The following is a 17,018-nucleotide window of genomic DNA, read 5'->3' as shown; positions in this document are numbered from 1 at the left end:
ATGTAGGAGATTTGGGTTCCATTTATTGCATAGTTTGCTCATCTGGGAGTTTTAGCTGAATTTTAGTCTCTTCTAGGAGTAAGAAACCACGTCAATATGTTGCAGAGTCTGTTGTTAATTCTTCACATGTTTACTTTCAGAGATCTTGTTCAAGATGTGCGACACCTGAAGGGGCTCCCTGTTGACGAGGAATCAGTCATGGAGGATGCTACCAATAGTGCAAAGTTAGTTCATCATGTTCATCTGACAATACAAACACAGAACAAAAATGCTGTATTTACAGAATGATTTCTCTTTTCTTTTCAGGGTAAATGTATTGTTATGACATTACATAGCTTGGGCTGCTTTGTGGTCCAGGGCACTCGCAGTAACTTCTGAGAGTCTTTGCCATGAACATAGGGGCACCAGGCCGGCGACATGTGCTCTTCTCTTGATTACCAAGAATTAGTGGATGTCATATCATCGCACATAACAGTCTTTAAGCCTGTTATAGATGGGGATCTATGTTAAGAGTGAAGAAAATCAACTACTGATACCCTGAACTTTGAGTGTCTTCCTTACAAGGATGGGACCGCCTCCATGGTCTAGTGGTAGAGCGTCCGCCCGGAGGGCGGAAGGTCCGGAGAGTGGAAGGTCCGCGGTTCGATCCCCGATCGCGTCATTCCAAAAGACGTTAAAAGATGGTACTTGTTGTTACCTTGTCTCGCGCTCAGCATAAGGGGATAAAACAAGGACTGGTCGGCTCGGAGTCAGTATACTGTGTCTGAGTGGGGTATTCATGTTAAAGTGCGGCATGGTATCTCAGTGAGCTGGCACTATAAATCGGCATCAGTCCAGACTAGCACAAGCAGCCACACACACACATACTGGAAACTCGCTATATAAGTGCAATAATCTTATACGCGACGTTAAACCCCATTTCACCTCACCTCCTTACAAGGATGGAAATGTCATTTGCTTGTAACATGAAGCGTAAACTTCTATAAATATAATGATTTAAACAGCCAAATGTTTTTGCTTCCTTATGTACGTGCATTCTTAATTTGTATGCATACATACCATAACTGTCACCTAAAACACACCAGATTATGCCCAGACAAAAGGATCAATGTCATATTATTTGCATGCCTTTGGATTAGGCATTGCGTTGAAAAATCTGTCAGTATTGCATTTCATGAAAACTGTAAAGTGTTCATGCACAGGGTTTTGTAATATACTTTGTACAGTAAACTATGTTTATAATGAACACGCTTATAACGAACTGACGAATATAACAAACGTTTTTGGTCCTGGCAATTTACTGAATATATATTTTGAACTAGTGGGGCGGTCGGGTAGCTTAGTGGTTAAAGCATTCGCTCGTCACGCCGAAGACCCGGGTTCGAATCCCGACATGGGTACAATGTGTGAAGCCCATTTCTGGTGTCCCCCGCCATGGAATTGCTGATATATTGCTAAAAGCGGCATAAAACCAAACTCACTCACTCACTATTATGAATTAGGGTTATAACAAACTAGAATTAGAGCTCCCTTCGAGTTCGTTATATCCGTAGTTTACTGTAATGGAAGAAAGCTTGGATTGTAGAGATAGTGTGAAGAGTGATGTTGTGCTTGATTCCAGGTTGTTTGGTGCTGACACAGTGGACAAGTTGCCTCTAGCTGAGTTCCTCATCGCCGTCGGACAGCTCAAGTTCCGCGGAACATCCGTTCTACTTCGTCTTCCTGTGTCTTGTACAAGTAATGTGAAAAGGTATTTATCATTACTTGTTAAAGCATCTAGCTATCTGAATGGCTGGCTGCCATCTTATGAAAACACATACATGTCTGTTGGCCTTCCAGTACAGATGTAGACCTGTGAATTCAAGGGTAGAATAGGTCTTCAGCAACCCATTCTTACCGTAAAAGGCGACTGTGCTTGTCGTAAGAGGCGACTAACGGGATTGAGTGGTCATGCTCGCTGACTTGGTTGAAGTATGTCATCGATCCCAAAGCATGGATCGATGCTCATGATATCTATCACTGGATTGTCTGGTCCAGACTGGATTATTTACAGACAGCCGTCATATAGCTAGAATATTGCTGAGTGCAGCGTTAAACAACAAAGCAACCAAATCCAGTATAGATATGATGTCATACTGTCTGAGGTCGACCTTTACAGATATCACAATATCATACTGTCTGTTGGCCTGTCTGTACAGATGTCACAGACATCGCGATGTTATAAGTCACCCTGTGTGCACTGTATGTTACCGTACTAAGCATTTGATAGTTGTCTCAAGATTGATCTTTTTGTCAGACCAAAAAAATCACTGACAATAATTGTAGTGGGTGAATTTGTTGTGATAAATTTGATGCATGGGTCAGTAGCAGGCTGGGCAGGACCAGGTGAATGTATCATACAGTATGTGTATTCCCTCGACTTTTGGTCTCGTGGTATAAAAGGTCAATCAGCTTGTAAAATCCCATACAGCTGCTACTAACACATGCAATGTTCCGTGCCAGCTCTTGCTAGCTGCCTGCTTAAAACAGGGATTGGTTAAATCACAAAGTGAGTGTGTAATACTTATGGCAGTTGTAGCACCAAAATAGCTTTGAGAAATGGGGCCCCTTAACATTGATAGTGATGATCCAAGCTGGATCGATTGTTTCTTTTGTGATTCTTTTCAAAGAGAAATGAGGGGCGGTTGGGTAGCCTAGTGGTTAAAGCGTTTGCTCGTCACGCCGAAGACCCGGGTTCGATTCCCGACATGGGTACAATGTGTGAAGCCCATCTTTTCTTGTGTCCCCACCACTCAACCACTCAACCACTCAACCACCAACCCACCCACTCATTCACTCACTCACTCACTCTCACTCACTCACTCACTCACTCACTCACTCACTCACTCACTCACTCACTCACTCACTCACTCACTCACACACTCACTCACTCACTCACTCACTCACTCAAAGAGAAATGTCCAAACATTCTGATGAACAATATATAATGACAAATTTTACAAAGAGTTACCCAAGAATAAGATACTGTATTTGTCCACTCAACCACCAACCCACCCACTCATTCACTCACTCACTCACTCACTCACTCACTCACTCACTCACTCACTCACTCACTCACTCATTCAAAGAGAAATGTCCAAACATTCTGATGAACAATATATAATGACAAATTTTACAAAGAGTTACCCAAGAATAAGATACTGTATTTGTCCACTCAACCACTCAACCACCAACCCACCCACTCATTCAATCACTCACTCACTCACTCACTCACTCACTCACTCAAAGAGAAATGTCCAAACATTCTGATGAACAATATATAATGACAAATTTTACAAAGAGTTACCCAAGAATAAGATACTGTATTTGTCCCAACTTTCAGCATCACTGCCGACAACAACAAGTCTGATGACAGTGATGAAGAACCTCCATCAAAGAAGACCCGACCTAAGCTGATCAAATCCGCACAGTGGCCCCTAGATGTAGAAGACAGTGAGTTTATATGGCTGAATGTGGTAATCTCATAAAATCTCATTAACTCTTGTATGATACCTCTCTGCTTGAAGATCTGAAGACACCTCCATTGAAGATTGCGCAGGTGGAGCGAACACTGACTGCCCAGTCTAATGAAGGATGTGTTGTCAACATTCATCATAATCAGCTGATCAATATTTATTAACTTTGATTGAATGTTTTTTGTCTACATTCTGCATACTCTGGCTCAGTGATGACAAGCTAAAATAATATCACGTGACCAGACTTTTTTCACATCATAAAATATCTGAAATACTGTTCGGAGCCAATCACTCACTCTTTCCCTAATGCTGATTTTGTGTGTTGAATGCAGCTAGCTTGATGTACCTATTGCTGGACTAGCTTGAGGCCTACAGAAAGTTGCCAGATAATCCACAGTCCAATTGCAGGACGAATGATGCATGTTATGTGTGTGTTGCAGCAGGCAAGGTGGACCCTGTGTTCAAGCACCCCGACGGACGAGCTCCCCATGCTGTGAGGATGTCCCCCTTACCCAAGTACGAGCTGGCGACGCACACAGTCAAAGTGAGGAGGACAGGCACCCTGGCAGATGTCATGGCTCTCTGGGACCTACAGGGTCAGTGGAGAGTCTATCTTTTGGACCCTAGAACATGTGTTTAATAAGACATTCACCCCCATTCCACCTGCATTCCCTTCTCAGCACCACCAGCCTATACTCATCCTCTATGGACTGTAGACTAGAATGTAAACATTTTGAAATCACATATGTGTGCCCTTGATTCACATAGGGCTTGGAAACCCCTGTACTCAACAGCTGTCTTGATAACCTTTGAGGTTTGTTTTGGCATTGTAAACTCCCATAGATTTCACCTTTCTACCTTGAAAACTGTACACATTACACTTTTCTAATCATGATAAATTAAAGAAAAACTTTTATTGTAATCAATGTGGTATCTTAAATCTTTTTCTCAGTGATGTACAAAAGGTTGCATTAGTGGTGTACAGGAGTGATAGTTTCATTTGGGAGACTTGCTGATGGTTTCATTTGGGAGACTTGCTGATGGTTTCATTTGGGAGACTTGCTGATGGTTTCATTTGGGAGACCTGCTGATGGTTTCACTGGAGAGACTTGCTGATATCAGGTTTCATTTGGGAGACTCGCTGATGGTTTCAATTGGGAGAGTTGCTGATGGTTTCATTTGGGAGAGTTGCTGATGGTTTCATTTGGGAGAGTTGCTGATGGTTTCATTTGGGAGACCTGCTGATGGTTTCATTTGGGAGACTTGCTGATGGTTTCATTTGAGATTCTTGCTGATGGTTTCACTGGAGAGACTTGCTGATGGTTTCATTTGAGATTCTTGCTGATGGTTTCATTTGGGAGACCTGCTGATGGTTTCATTTGGGAGACTTGCTGATGGTTTCATTTGAGAGGCTTGCTGATGGTTTCATTTGAGAGGCTTGCTGATGGTTTCACTGGAGATTCTTGCTGATGGTTTTACTGGAGAGACTTGCTGATGGTTTCATTTGGGAGACTTGCTCATGGTTTCATTGGCGATTCTTGTTGATGGTTTCATTGGAGAATCATGCTGATGATTTCATTTGGGAGACTTGCTGATGGTTTCATTTGGGAGACTTGCTGATGGTTTCATTTGGGAGGCTTGCTGATGGTTTCATTTGAGATTCTTGCTGATGGTTTCATTGGAGATTCTTGCTGATGGTTTCATTGGAGATTCTTGCTGATGGTTTCACTGGAGAGACCTGCTGATGGTTTCATTTGGGAGACTTGCTGATAGTTTCATTGGAGATTCTTGTTGATGGTTTCATTTGAGAGTCTTGTTGATGGTTAATTTGAGTCTTGTTGATGCTTAATTTAAGAGATGTGCTGATGGCTTCATTTGAGAGACTTGCTGATGGTGTCATTTGGGAGACTTGCTCATTTGAGAGTCATGTTTTAGTACTAATTTGTGGTATGTTTTTTTTCAATACTCATGATGGCTTTATTCCTAACTTGCTGAAGGTTATGTTTGTGATTTGTATCATGATTATGTATCTGACGGTTTATAATCATGATTAGGCATTTGCCAAATGTTTTACTTTTATCCTTCTGATGGTTTTATTTCTGATTTGATGGGCAGGTACATCGGCTGTGAGTGGAAGTACCGACCACCATCTTGAAGGAGATGTCTCTAGATTTCAACGAATGCCCTCCATCGACTCCTTTAACCAAGTAAGTAAATTCTAGTTCAAGTTCAGTGGTTGCTCTGTATGAATACTATCAACCTTTGTTTCTGGCAAGGATGTGGAATATTCTAGTGGTTAAGGCATTGTCTGGCAAAAGATCTAGGTTTGATTCACGACATTGGTACAGTGAATGAAGCCCATTCATGGTTTTTCCCTGTGTCCCTTGCAGGATCTCCCTAGGGGATTCCGTGTCCCTTGCAGGATCTCCCTATGGGATTCCATGTCCCTTGCAGGATCTCCCTATGGGATTCTGTGTCCCTTGCAGGACCTCCCTAGAGGATTTCATGTCCCTTGCAGGACCTCCCTAGGGGATACTGTGTCCCTTGCAAGATCTCCCTAGGGGATTCCATGTCCCTTGTAGGACCTCCTTAGGGGATTCCATGTCCCTTGCAAGATCTCCCTAGGGGATTCCATGTCCCTTGCAGGATCTCCCTAGAGGATTCCATGTCCCTTGCAGGATCTCCCTAGGGGATTCCATGTCCCTTGCAGGACCTCCCTAGGGGATTCCATGTTCCTTGCAGGACCTCCCTAGGCAACACCATGTCCCATGCAGGATCTCCCTAGGGGATTCCATGTCCCTTTCAGGACTTCCCTAGGGGATTCCATGTCCCTTGTAGGACCTCCCTATGGGATTCCGTGTCCCTTGCAGGATCTCCCTAAGGGATTCCGTGTCCCTTGCAGGACCTCCCTAGGGGATTCCGTGTCCCTTGCAGGATCTTCTAAGGGATTCCATGTCCCTTGCAGGATCTCCCTAGGGGATTCCGTGTCCCTTGCAGGACCTCCCTAGGGGATTCCATGTTCCTTGCAGGACCTCCCTAGGCAACACCATGTCCCATGCAGGATCTCCCTAGGGGATTCCATGTCCCTTGCAGGACTTCCCTAGGGGATTCCATGTCCCTTGTAGGACCTCCCTATGGGATTCCGTGTCCCTTGCAGGATCTCCCTAAGGGATTCCGTTTCCCTTGCAGGACCTCCCTAGGGGATTCCGTGTCCCTTGCAGGATCTCCCTAAGGGATTCCATGTCCCTTGCAGGATCTCCCTAGGGGATTCCGTGTCCCTTGCAGGATCTCCCTAAGGGATTCCATGTCCCTTGCAGGATCTCCCTAAGGGATTCCGTGTCCCTTGCAGGACCTCTCTAGGGGATTCGACAGCAAACTATGCTGGACGTAAGGGAACATAATACATCAGGTGATCAGGCACAGTCACTTGGTTCAGTGATTGTCACCGTATCCAAATAGCGTGGATCATTACTTATAATATCACTGGATTTCATGTCTACATTATTTACAGGCTGCTGTCATATGGTAAGGTTATTGCGAATGCAGCATAAAACACAAAACAAACAAAAAACACACACCAGAAAACAACCTTGCAGAAATATTCCCGAAAGTGGCATGAAAACATACTAGAGTACAATGGCATTTCAAAGTACTGAGCCAAAAATGAAGACTTCTTAGCTGAGCCTTTTTCCATCACAAATAACAAGTGACATGATCGGCTTGCTATTGTGCCAATACTTTCAGCGATCTCATCCAAATGAAATGCTGACAGGACTCCGTTATTTTGAGAGAGCAATCAAGGGAGAGAATGGAGGACTGCCCAAGGTAAGACCATACAAAAAAGTATTCTTTCTGGTCTGTTGGTTTGGCCTAAAATGATGTGACAATGCATTTCTTTTCTGTTGATAAGCTCATTGCAATTACAAGTTTTCATTTTGAACAGCGTCTCCAGATCTGCTTGATGGATTGATGTCCTGCATATTAGAATGATTGTCTGTTCTGTTCCAGCCTGCATTCAACTGGGGCCAGGTTGATAGAAATGCTCTCGCAAAGTGCCTTCTGACATTATGTCGTCAAGCTAAAGATATCCTCAGCCAAGAACCACGGCTGCTGAAACTCAAGTCTCCGGTTTATATACTTGGTAAGAAATGCAGGGTTAGAACACCTCACTGGACTGAAACATGAAGTAATAACAAAATAAACATGCATGCGTTTCAACCTCAGTATTGTTTATACACAAACTGTTGAGGCACCCAGTAGAATGAGATGGTAATGTGACTGTTAACCTTTTAGCACCAAACAGGCAGCTTGGATTGTATACTCCCTAGGGAGCTGATAATGAAATCAGTGCACACTAATCTCATTGACAGGGGTAATAACCATGTAGCAAGTTTGGCTCTCTGTGGTGTGCAATAGAGTGTAATATACATGCCATCATCATCATCATCATCATCATCATCATCACTTGATTAAGAGGCAGGGAGTAGCCTGAAAAAGTGTCTTGTTAACTTCCATCTGGTTAAATGCCCATCAAAGAAAGTTTGAAGTACCAACTGCTAACTGCTGTCTATGCTGTGGTCAAAATAAAATAAGACTCATGTGTTCATTTTGACCTTGCAACAGTTGAAAACCATTGTGAGTTCAGTATTCCGAGTCCAGTATTGTGAGTTCAGTATTCCGAGTCCAGTATTGTGAGTTCAGTATTCCGAGTCCAGTATTGTGAGTTCAGTATTCCGAGTCCAGTATTGTGAGTTCAGTATTCCGAGTCCAGTATTGTCAGTTCAGTATTCCGAGTCCAGTATTGTCAGTTCAGTATTCCGAGTCCAGTATTGTGAGTTCAGTATTGTGAGTCCAGTATTGTGAGTTCAGTATTTTGAGTTCAGTATTGTGAGTTCAGTATTGTGAGTCCAGTATTCCGAGTCCAGTATTGTGAGTCCAGTATTGCGAGTCCAGTATTGTGAGTTCAGTATTTTGAGTTCAGTATTGTGAGTTCAGTATTGTGAGTCTAGTATTCCGAGTCCAGTATTGTGAGTCCAGTATTGGTACCTGTATTGCAAAGGTATTGCCACAGTATGATGAGAACACTTCTTACCAACATTTACCTTGCCTGGTTTATATGTGATATGATTGCTGACTGTGCAGGGTTAGAAATTAGTTTGTAGTTTCACTAGTCCACAAAAATGATGATCTGTTACAGAGTTGCCATTTGCCAAATGTTAAAGTGGTAGTTAGGTTCGAAACCCTGATTATGTTTCTAGGTTTGTCAGCACCATACCCGTGCTCATGGGTTTTACCGAAGTAGTAAACGTCTGAGACCTGCATCACTTCGGGCGTTCCCACATAAAGCTGACACGTCATGATATAACTGGAATACTGTTAAAAGCCCTGTTAAACCCAACTCACTCACTCACTCACTCACTCACTCACTCACTAAAGTGGTAATCCACAAAGAAATGTCACTTGTCATGTCTGAATAGACTTGTGTTTATTTTGAACCCTGTAAAATATAGCATTCTGTTTCTGATGGTGATTCACTTAATATGTAATATTTTTTATGATGGTAATATCCACTTACTAAATATTGTGATGTTTATGGTGATGTCCAGATAGTATGTTAATGAGTTGGGTTTACCGCTGCCTTGAACGGTATTCCTGTTACATCATGGCGTATCAGCCTTATGTGGGATGAAAGCATGAACTGATGCAGGTCTTAGATGTTTACCTGTTTGGTGAACATGTTGGAGGGATGTTGGCCAACAGCCCGGGTTTCGATTCCCCCACATGGGATCAACATTTAAAGACCATTTCTGGTGTCCCCCAACCGTGATATTGCTTAAATATTGCTTTAAGCGGCGTAACACTATATACACTCACACACTGTGGAGAAACCCATCACAGCAGGTATGGTGATGGAAAACCCTACCCACATAACCAGGGCACACCAGGGTTTGAACCCACTATCAGAAGGTTCTGGCATGCCCAAGGGACACAACTGTGCACAGCAAATTGTGACTCCTTAGACGACAGGGCCACCTGTGACCCCTAGATAATAAATGACATTGTGTTGATGATGGTGACTCACTTAATAGAGAACATTTCTTTATATGATAGCAATGTCCACTTACAAAATATCGAGTGTTTGTGATGGTGATGTCTGAATGATACATGACGTTGTATTTCTGGTGAAGGTGATATCCATGGCAACTTCCGAGACCTGGTGAGTTTTGAGAAGGCGTTGTGGAGGATGGGTCCTCTCCTCACTCCAGCCTCCTTCCTGTTCCTCGGGGACTACGTCGACAGGGGCGAGTGCGGCATTGAGGTGAGCTTGTCAACTCCCAACTCCTTATATCCTGTAATCAATCAGACGTATCAAATCTCATTTGAGTAACTGCATATAACTGAAAAAAGAAATTTTAAAAAGAAAACCTTCTTTCAATGTGAATTGGTTGGCAGTATCAGATACTAGGTAAACTCTGAATACTGAGCTGTGGCCGAATATTTGAAAATATTACAGTAGGATTATCTACTGTGTTCAAGATTATTTCCACATTTATCAACTTTTGTCATTGGATCTAATAACCACATAATAAGAAACCCTGGGCTTGCTGTTAATGAATGTGATCATGTCTGCATGTTGTGTCCTACCTCCTCTCCTGGGCTTGCTGTTAACGAATGTGATCATGTTTACAGGTCGTGTCCTACCTCCTAGCCCAGAAGCTGCTCTCCCCAAACAAGTTCTTCCTGCTGAGAGGCAACCATGAACTCCGAAGTGTCCAAGAAATGTTCCATTTCAAAACGTAAGTGGCTTAGTGTTAGGTACTGATTGACAGTGACATATTTATATGTTCGTCAGACATTACCAGGCTGTGCCAAGAACTTAGTCTGCTATCTCAAATTTCTCTTGGCATCATTTCTAGTAGATCATAGAGCTGGTATGTGGACTATATTTAGTTGACCTTACCAGAACTAAAACAATTTTGCTTGACTCGTTGCAGAATTCACACCATATGTGTATGATCTATTAATTGGGAAAGGTCATAGTGATCAGGGTTCACTTCTTCTGCATAATTTAATAATAAAGGAGAAGTTTTAAAATATAACTCTGCATTTCACAATTGTTTTTAGTTTTCTATAACCTTTATATTTACAGAATCTTTTACAGGACATTGTCAATTTGATGACAGTATTGTACATGTTGTAAGATGCCCTTATTGACCATCTGACTCTCTGTTTGCAGGGAATGTCTGAGCAAGTTTGGGGACAGTGTAGGGCAGCAAATTTGGGATGCTGTTAATGAGTGCTTTGATTGTATGCCCATTGCCGCTACCATTGATGACAAGGTAATGCATAGTGATGGATATTGGCCTGAATTCCGTATTGCAATAATGACACATGTATTGTGATATGTAACATAATCATGATAATATATTGCATTCATTATATCATCTGTGATTTGTTATGACCCTGAATAAGATTAATCCATATACTAAATAATAATAATAGGGTATTTGTATTGCGCATATATCCACACCAATCAGGGACATGCTCAAAGCGCTATTACTACCCCGGTCACTGGATCACTGTGCACTCAAGAATTATTCTCAGCTCCCTGGGGAGTATACAACCCAAGCTGCCTGTTAGGCGCTAGAAGGTTAACAACCACACTGCCATCTCACCCTACTGGATACCCATTCACTGCTGGGTGAACAGAGGAAGATTTCAACAAAGTTCCTTGCCCAAGGAGACGCCACACGTGTTACATGTGCTTCAGTGTGGGGCAGGAACGAAGCCCGAGAACCTCTCAGGAGCCAAGCTCCCAAAATAAAGACTTTCCTTGCACAATTTTGACAACTGTCGTTCTCCATGTTGTTGGATGTTGCTATTGTGACAATACATGCATAATAATAGACGCATTATATATAGGAATGTGGTCGCTTACAGTTTTGCTTTTTCAGTCACAGAAATGAGTTGCTGATTTCAGAATTGCCTAATTTCAATTCGGAATTAAACTTTGCTAGCAAGATGAAAATATGCATAATGTGAAATCATATCAATATCAATTTTATGAAACTTAAAAGGTTCCTCACTGACGTTTGTGTCCACTGGATGTTGCAGGTGTTCTGTGTCCATGGTGGCATCCCAAGCACTGAGCACGACAATGGCAGTATAGAGGCCATCAACAAGATCCCCGTGCCCCTTCCGGACCCCGAGACGGAGAGCCCCATGGCCTGGGAGATACTGTGGAGTGATCCCATCAGGTAAATGTGTATCCATTGCCAGGATAGTCATCCTACAAAGTTATGTGTGATGGTATATGGCCCAAAGCAGTATAGTAACTAACATTATTCTGTTTGGGTATGAAGCTTAATTATGTCATGTTAACAGAATCCTGTGAAGTAATTGTTGCAATCATTCTCTAACCATAACCATGAACTAATATTTATGTTGTGTAAAGTAAAACTGGCAAAGGCAGTCCCAGTAATGACCTTGCTATAAGACAATTATGGGAAACATCCTAAAGAATAATCATGGTGGTCGTCAAATAGGGTTATGCTATAATATAATCATGGTAATCATCCTATGATATAATCATGGTAATCATCCTATGATATAATCATGGTAATCATCCTATAATATAATCATGGTAATCATCCTATAATATAAACATGGTAATTATCCTATAATATAATCATGGTAATCATCCTATAATATAATCATGGTAATCATCCTATAATATAAACATGGTAATCATCCTATAATATAATCATGGTAATCATCCTATAATATAAACATGGTAATTATCCTATAATATAATCATGGTATTCATCCTATGATATAACCATTGTGTACTCATGATTATCATCCTATAGGATAATCATGGTAATCCTATAAGGTAATAATGGTAACGATCTTTTCTATGTTAATCATGCTATAATGTCATATACTCATGGTAATCACCCTGTGTAATCTATTTATCGCCCTGTATACGTACACCCCTCCCATGATAATCATGCCATAGTGTGATATACTCATGGTTATCACCCTAGGTAATATATTATAGCCCTGTATACGTACACCCCTCCCATGATAATCATGCTATAGTGTGATATACTCATGGTAATCACCCTAGGTAATATATTATAGCCCTGTGCACATACATTCCAGTGATGTTGATGATCAGGTACACTTTGTTTCAGCCTTGACCTGGTGACCCCTGATGTGATGCAGGACCTGACTGAGAACAATGGATTTGTGTTCAACTCGCGGCGAGGCACAGCGCACTTCTTCAGCTGTGATGCTCTCTTCTCCTTCCTGGATCGTAATGGCCTGTCTCACGTGATCCGAGCTCATGAGGTGCAGGAAACAGGATTTCAGGTAAGTCTATCCATCTTCCATTATCCAGGGTATAATATCTCCGTATGATTATTAGTATTAATACCTTGGACCCGTTCACAATCTCATTATGATCACATCATTTACATTCCTTAAAGTTGTGACTAAAATGGTCGTCAGTGGGACTTTGTCCGCCATTAAAGATTCAGAAGTCACCAAATGACCAAATGAAAAATATCTTGTGGGGACTGAATTTTATAACTTCACATTCGTAGATACAGAAATTCATAACTTGACTGACAGTGGCTCTTACGTTACCTCAATTGTATAACTGCACTGTGTCAGGGAACGTTTCGGTAGTTCCTTGCAGCATTGTGAGGATTTGGTTACACTAACTAGTTTTACTGTGTGCAGTGCATCGAGTTTACGAACTAGTGACCGTTCCATTTTACATGAGCACATCATGGCAAAGTATTTCTACATCTTGATCCGTGAAGATTCCAGGGTAGAATAGGTCTTCAGCAACCCATGCTTGCCGTAAAAGGTGACTATGCTTGTCGTAAAAGGCGACTAACGGGATCGGGTGGTCTGGCTCGCTGACTTGGTTGATGCATGTCATTGATCCCAATTGCGTGGATCGATGCTCATGATATTAATCACTGGATTGTCTGGTCCAGACTGGATTATTTAAAGACCGCCGTCATATAGCTGAAATATTGCTGAGTGCAGCGTAAAACAACAAACTAACCAACCAACCAACTGCTACATCTCTGCACTGCCAAAAACGATCATACACTGAAAGTTGTAAGTGAAAACCGTTATGACGAGTCGATGGATGCAGATGGAGAAACCGTCCATACCAGTGACATTCGAAAATAAATCACATCTGGTTGCTGTGAAAAGAAACTTAAACAAAGACTGGCCAACGAAGTCTGCATTGTAAATATATGATTCTAATACCAATGCCATAACTTGTACATATTATAATAGGAATTTGATTAAGATGCTTGTAAAATATAATTTCAAATGCTTTTGGCTACCTATGATATTGCCTGGCTTCTTGATTTTACCAGCTACCTAGAAAAAAGTATTTGTAGCCATATGGCTTCTTGGTGAAATATTAAACTTTGAGGCATGGTTTACTCCAGTTAAGATCTTAGGACGCTTTCATCGAAGTTTACAACATGGGACCACTGAGTGAACTTTGACTTGCCAATCTAAACGGGGTTGCTCATTTGAGCAGGGCAATTAAAACAGCAAATTTGTGCATGCCATCTCATGATTTTGATAAATTGAATGATATACTATTTTGTCCCACAGTACTCATAATATAAATTATTAACATCCATTCTCAATGTGTATGAGTATAAATCAAAACCTGGGGCTCATCTGACCACAGAGTTCTGCTTCTCCAGGTGCAGCAACAGGGACGTCTGATGACTGTGTTCTCTTCATCTCGCTACTGCGGCGGATCCAACGAGGCAGCCTGTGTTCTTGCTGACAACTTCAAACTGCGAATGATCCGAATAGACACAACGTGAAGTCCTTGCACCGAACAGCATTACATCAAGTGTCAGCACCCTTCACCTGGTTCACTGATGACTCTCAACAGAGGTCGGAATCAGTTTCAGGTTAAGGAATAATAACTTGGATGGAAATCAGCATGCTCATCGTGAAGAAAGTGTGACATCCTGCATAGATGTTAGTACTACAAACCTACTTAACTGTGGCAAGGACAGGGCAGGAGGTCCATAATTGGTTTGTTTCTTCTGAAGATTCTTTTCTAAACATTAGAAGTGGTTGTTTTTTTTCTAAACAATTGTAACTAACAGAATCTGATCTAAATGTTTCACAGCTTTAGGCTGGAGGTGTCTTGTCGATCTGTAAGGATTGTTCAGTCTTATTGTAGAGTATAGTTCTGTAACCTATGGCCAGTGGAGTTGTAGAATGTTAAATAACCTGAGACGACTAGTCTTATCTCATATTGCAACTGGAGCTACCTGATAGCAGGTTCTGTAGTCCAGCAGTGAGTGCGTTCAGTCTATATGGCCTGGTTTGAATCCAGTATAATTCAGGATGTTTTTTATCCCAGACGTGATGTACCTGAATATTGCTGAAAGTGTTGTAGAAAATATTTTTAACGAGACATCCCAAGTGTTTTGACGTTAAAGCAATGGTGTTTGTACCAGGGTTGCGCTGAACAGCTGTCAGCCACACAGGTAGTAACTGGGTGACTCTGCCTGCAGATGTTGAAATTAGAGTTATCTTTCCCTTTTGAACACAGATTATTACAGTGTTAATAAGACTGGTTATCAAGTGAAAACATGGTTCACCATCAGTTATTAAAGAGCATTGTTTTGTATGTTTGTGTTTCTTATCTTGTTATTGCATTTTCTCTTTTCCTTCCCAAATTGAGAATTAAGAGTTACTTCCCTTGAAAGAATGGCCTCTACTCCAGCAGAAATTTTCTGCCATTAACATGACATGTACAAAATAACTGGTTAGGATGGAGAGAATATAATCTTATATAATTTGGCCTTTAGTGTTATAGTTTTGGACATTGGCTTAAGTGAAACACAATATAAAGTGCTGTCCTAACAATTATATGAAGAATATTGCTTCAGTTTCTTAAATCTCCATTTTGTATGTAAAGTAACTGTGTAACCTACCATGTTTAGCTGTTAATATGATTGATATATGATTACAGCTTACAATGATTTAACTGGAAATTGCTCAACAGAATTTGGTATATTTTCAGATTTGACTAATTGTGTTCTGAACGCAACAGGTGATAACCAAATTGATTTTTGTTTCACTTATTCATTTGTATGTTTTAATTATGTTATTGATAAACTGTTGCAAACTGTAGGACAGTAGGTTTGTGACACGGTTACGTCAAATCCAGATCATTTGAAGAAGTATGTTTTCACATTGAGTATACTAAAACAATTGACCATGCCAGTGTATCTCATAGTTCTTTAACTATTTTCTGTTTAACAAGACTCTGATGTGTTACTGGTTCAGAATGGTAACTTGGAGATAGACAATCACTTCATGTAACCAAGGTTATGACAACCATATATTGAGTGTTGGTTGGATAACCCTCCCTTTTTTATCAGACAATGGATGAGATAGGATTGGGGCCTTTTCATTCTACTGGATATGTCCGTTTGAAAAGTTATGGAAAATTTGAAATATTGGAATGAAGATTGTCAGACATGTTGAAATTTATGCAAACTATCCTTTCTTTCTAACACTTGCAAATTGCAGTCTTTGTGTATATGGTCATGTTAAGAATGGCTAAAATTAGTCAAAAAGGCTGATTTTCGGAACTTCTGTAGTCAATATGACTATGAGTTCGTGACCCAAGATGGGTGTTTTTGTCCCACGATAACATTGTATTTATTTACATTGGAGAAATCAGCTCGGGTCAAACTCTTGTTAATGTTCAAATATTAGAAACAGATTCTGAAAATCTACAAAGTCCAACTTTTCACATTTTTTTGGCCTTACCCATAATAAGTGAAATAATGAAAGTCTTGAAATGAACACTATCATTCTCTTACATACGAACACATCTGATAAGTTTTTTAACAATTTCTTAAGATTTTGCTCATTTCGTAAATTTTGCAGATCTTGTGGGCCCAAAAAGTCCCTTTTTGTACCTTGTCCTTTGTTAAGAAGATTATCACTTTGTGGATAGAATTGTACCGATTTGTCATATCTGACCCTGGATTACATAATGAATATGCTTTTGTGTTGTCATCTACAGGGTCAGTAATAAGGGCAAGAGTTAATGGGACACCAGTGTTCGCTCATGCAATATTGAAAATAGGGCATGAAAATCTTAATTGATATTTTACATATTCAAAACTGAATTGATTCGTATGTATGGTCTTTTGTGTTGATGTTACTGCCCATGTAAGATGTTCTGAACACTTCCAACTGCATGACCTTGTGTTTAACCAGAATATATTTGAAGTTGTCACCATGGCTACATCACGCTTCAGCCATTGCTATGTATACTGCTATATCAGTAGCCCTGTTCTAAATTTCATACACTATCAATTTCTGATGGATGTTTTCTTTGTATACCCTATGATGTAATGTTTTAATAACTATCTCTACATTATAGGTCATTATGAATTAACTATTAGTTTTTCATACACA

General features: G+C 40.8%; 1 protein-coding gene across 1 annotated transcript in view; it reads left to right on the top strand.

Annotated features, from left to right (window-relative positions):
- LOC139456342 (uncharacterized) overlaps positions 1 to 15,954 on the top strand; it is a 30,284-nt gene extending 14,330 nt beyond the window's left edge. The window contains exons 7-19 of the mRNA XM_071237987.1: positions 141 to 224; positions 1,622 to 1,750; positions 3,383 to 3,492; positions 3,956 to 4,111; positions 5,631 to 5,722; positions 7,260 to 7,340; positions 7,524 to 7,656; positions 9,704 to 9,834; positions 10,206 to 10,312; positions 10,753 to 10,855; positions 11,631 to 11,773; positions 12,713 to 12,890; positions 14,264 to 15,954. Of these exons, the coding sequence (XP_071094088.1) occupies positions 141 to 224; positions 1,622 to 1,750; positions 3,383 to 3,492; positions 3,956 to 4,111; positions 5,631 to 5,722; positions 7,260 to 7,340; positions 7,524 to 7,656; positions 9,704 to 9,834; positions 10,206 to 10,312; positions 10,753 to 10,855; positions 11,631 to 11,773; positions 12,713 to 12,890; positions 14,264 to 14,389 (1,573 nt within the window). The 3' untranslated portion in view covers positions 14,390 to 15,954. The remainder of the gene's footprint in view (positions 1 to 140; positions 225 to 1,621; positions 1,751 to 3,382; positions 3,493 to 3,955; positions 4,112 to 5,630; positions 5,723 to 7,259; positions 7,341 to 7,523; positions 7,657 to 9,703; positions 9,835 to 10,205; positions 10,313 to 10,752; positions 10,856 to 11,630; positions 11,774 to 12,712; positions 12,891 to 14,263) is intronic.
- Positions 15,955 to 17,018: the final 1,064 nt, after the last annotated feature.

Source organism: Haliotis cracherodii, unplaced genomic scaffold, assembly GCF_022045235.1.
Source record: "Haliotis cracherodii isolate W230 unplaced genomic scaffold, xgHalCrac1.p SCAF_11, whole genome shotgun sequence".
Lineage (NCBI taxonomy): Eukaryota > Metazoa > Mollusca > Gastropoda > Lepetellida > Haliotidae > Haliotis > Haliotis cracherodii.
The sequence above is the reverse complement of the archived record's forward strand: the minus strand, read 5'-3'. Positions and strand labels throughout refer to the sequence as shown.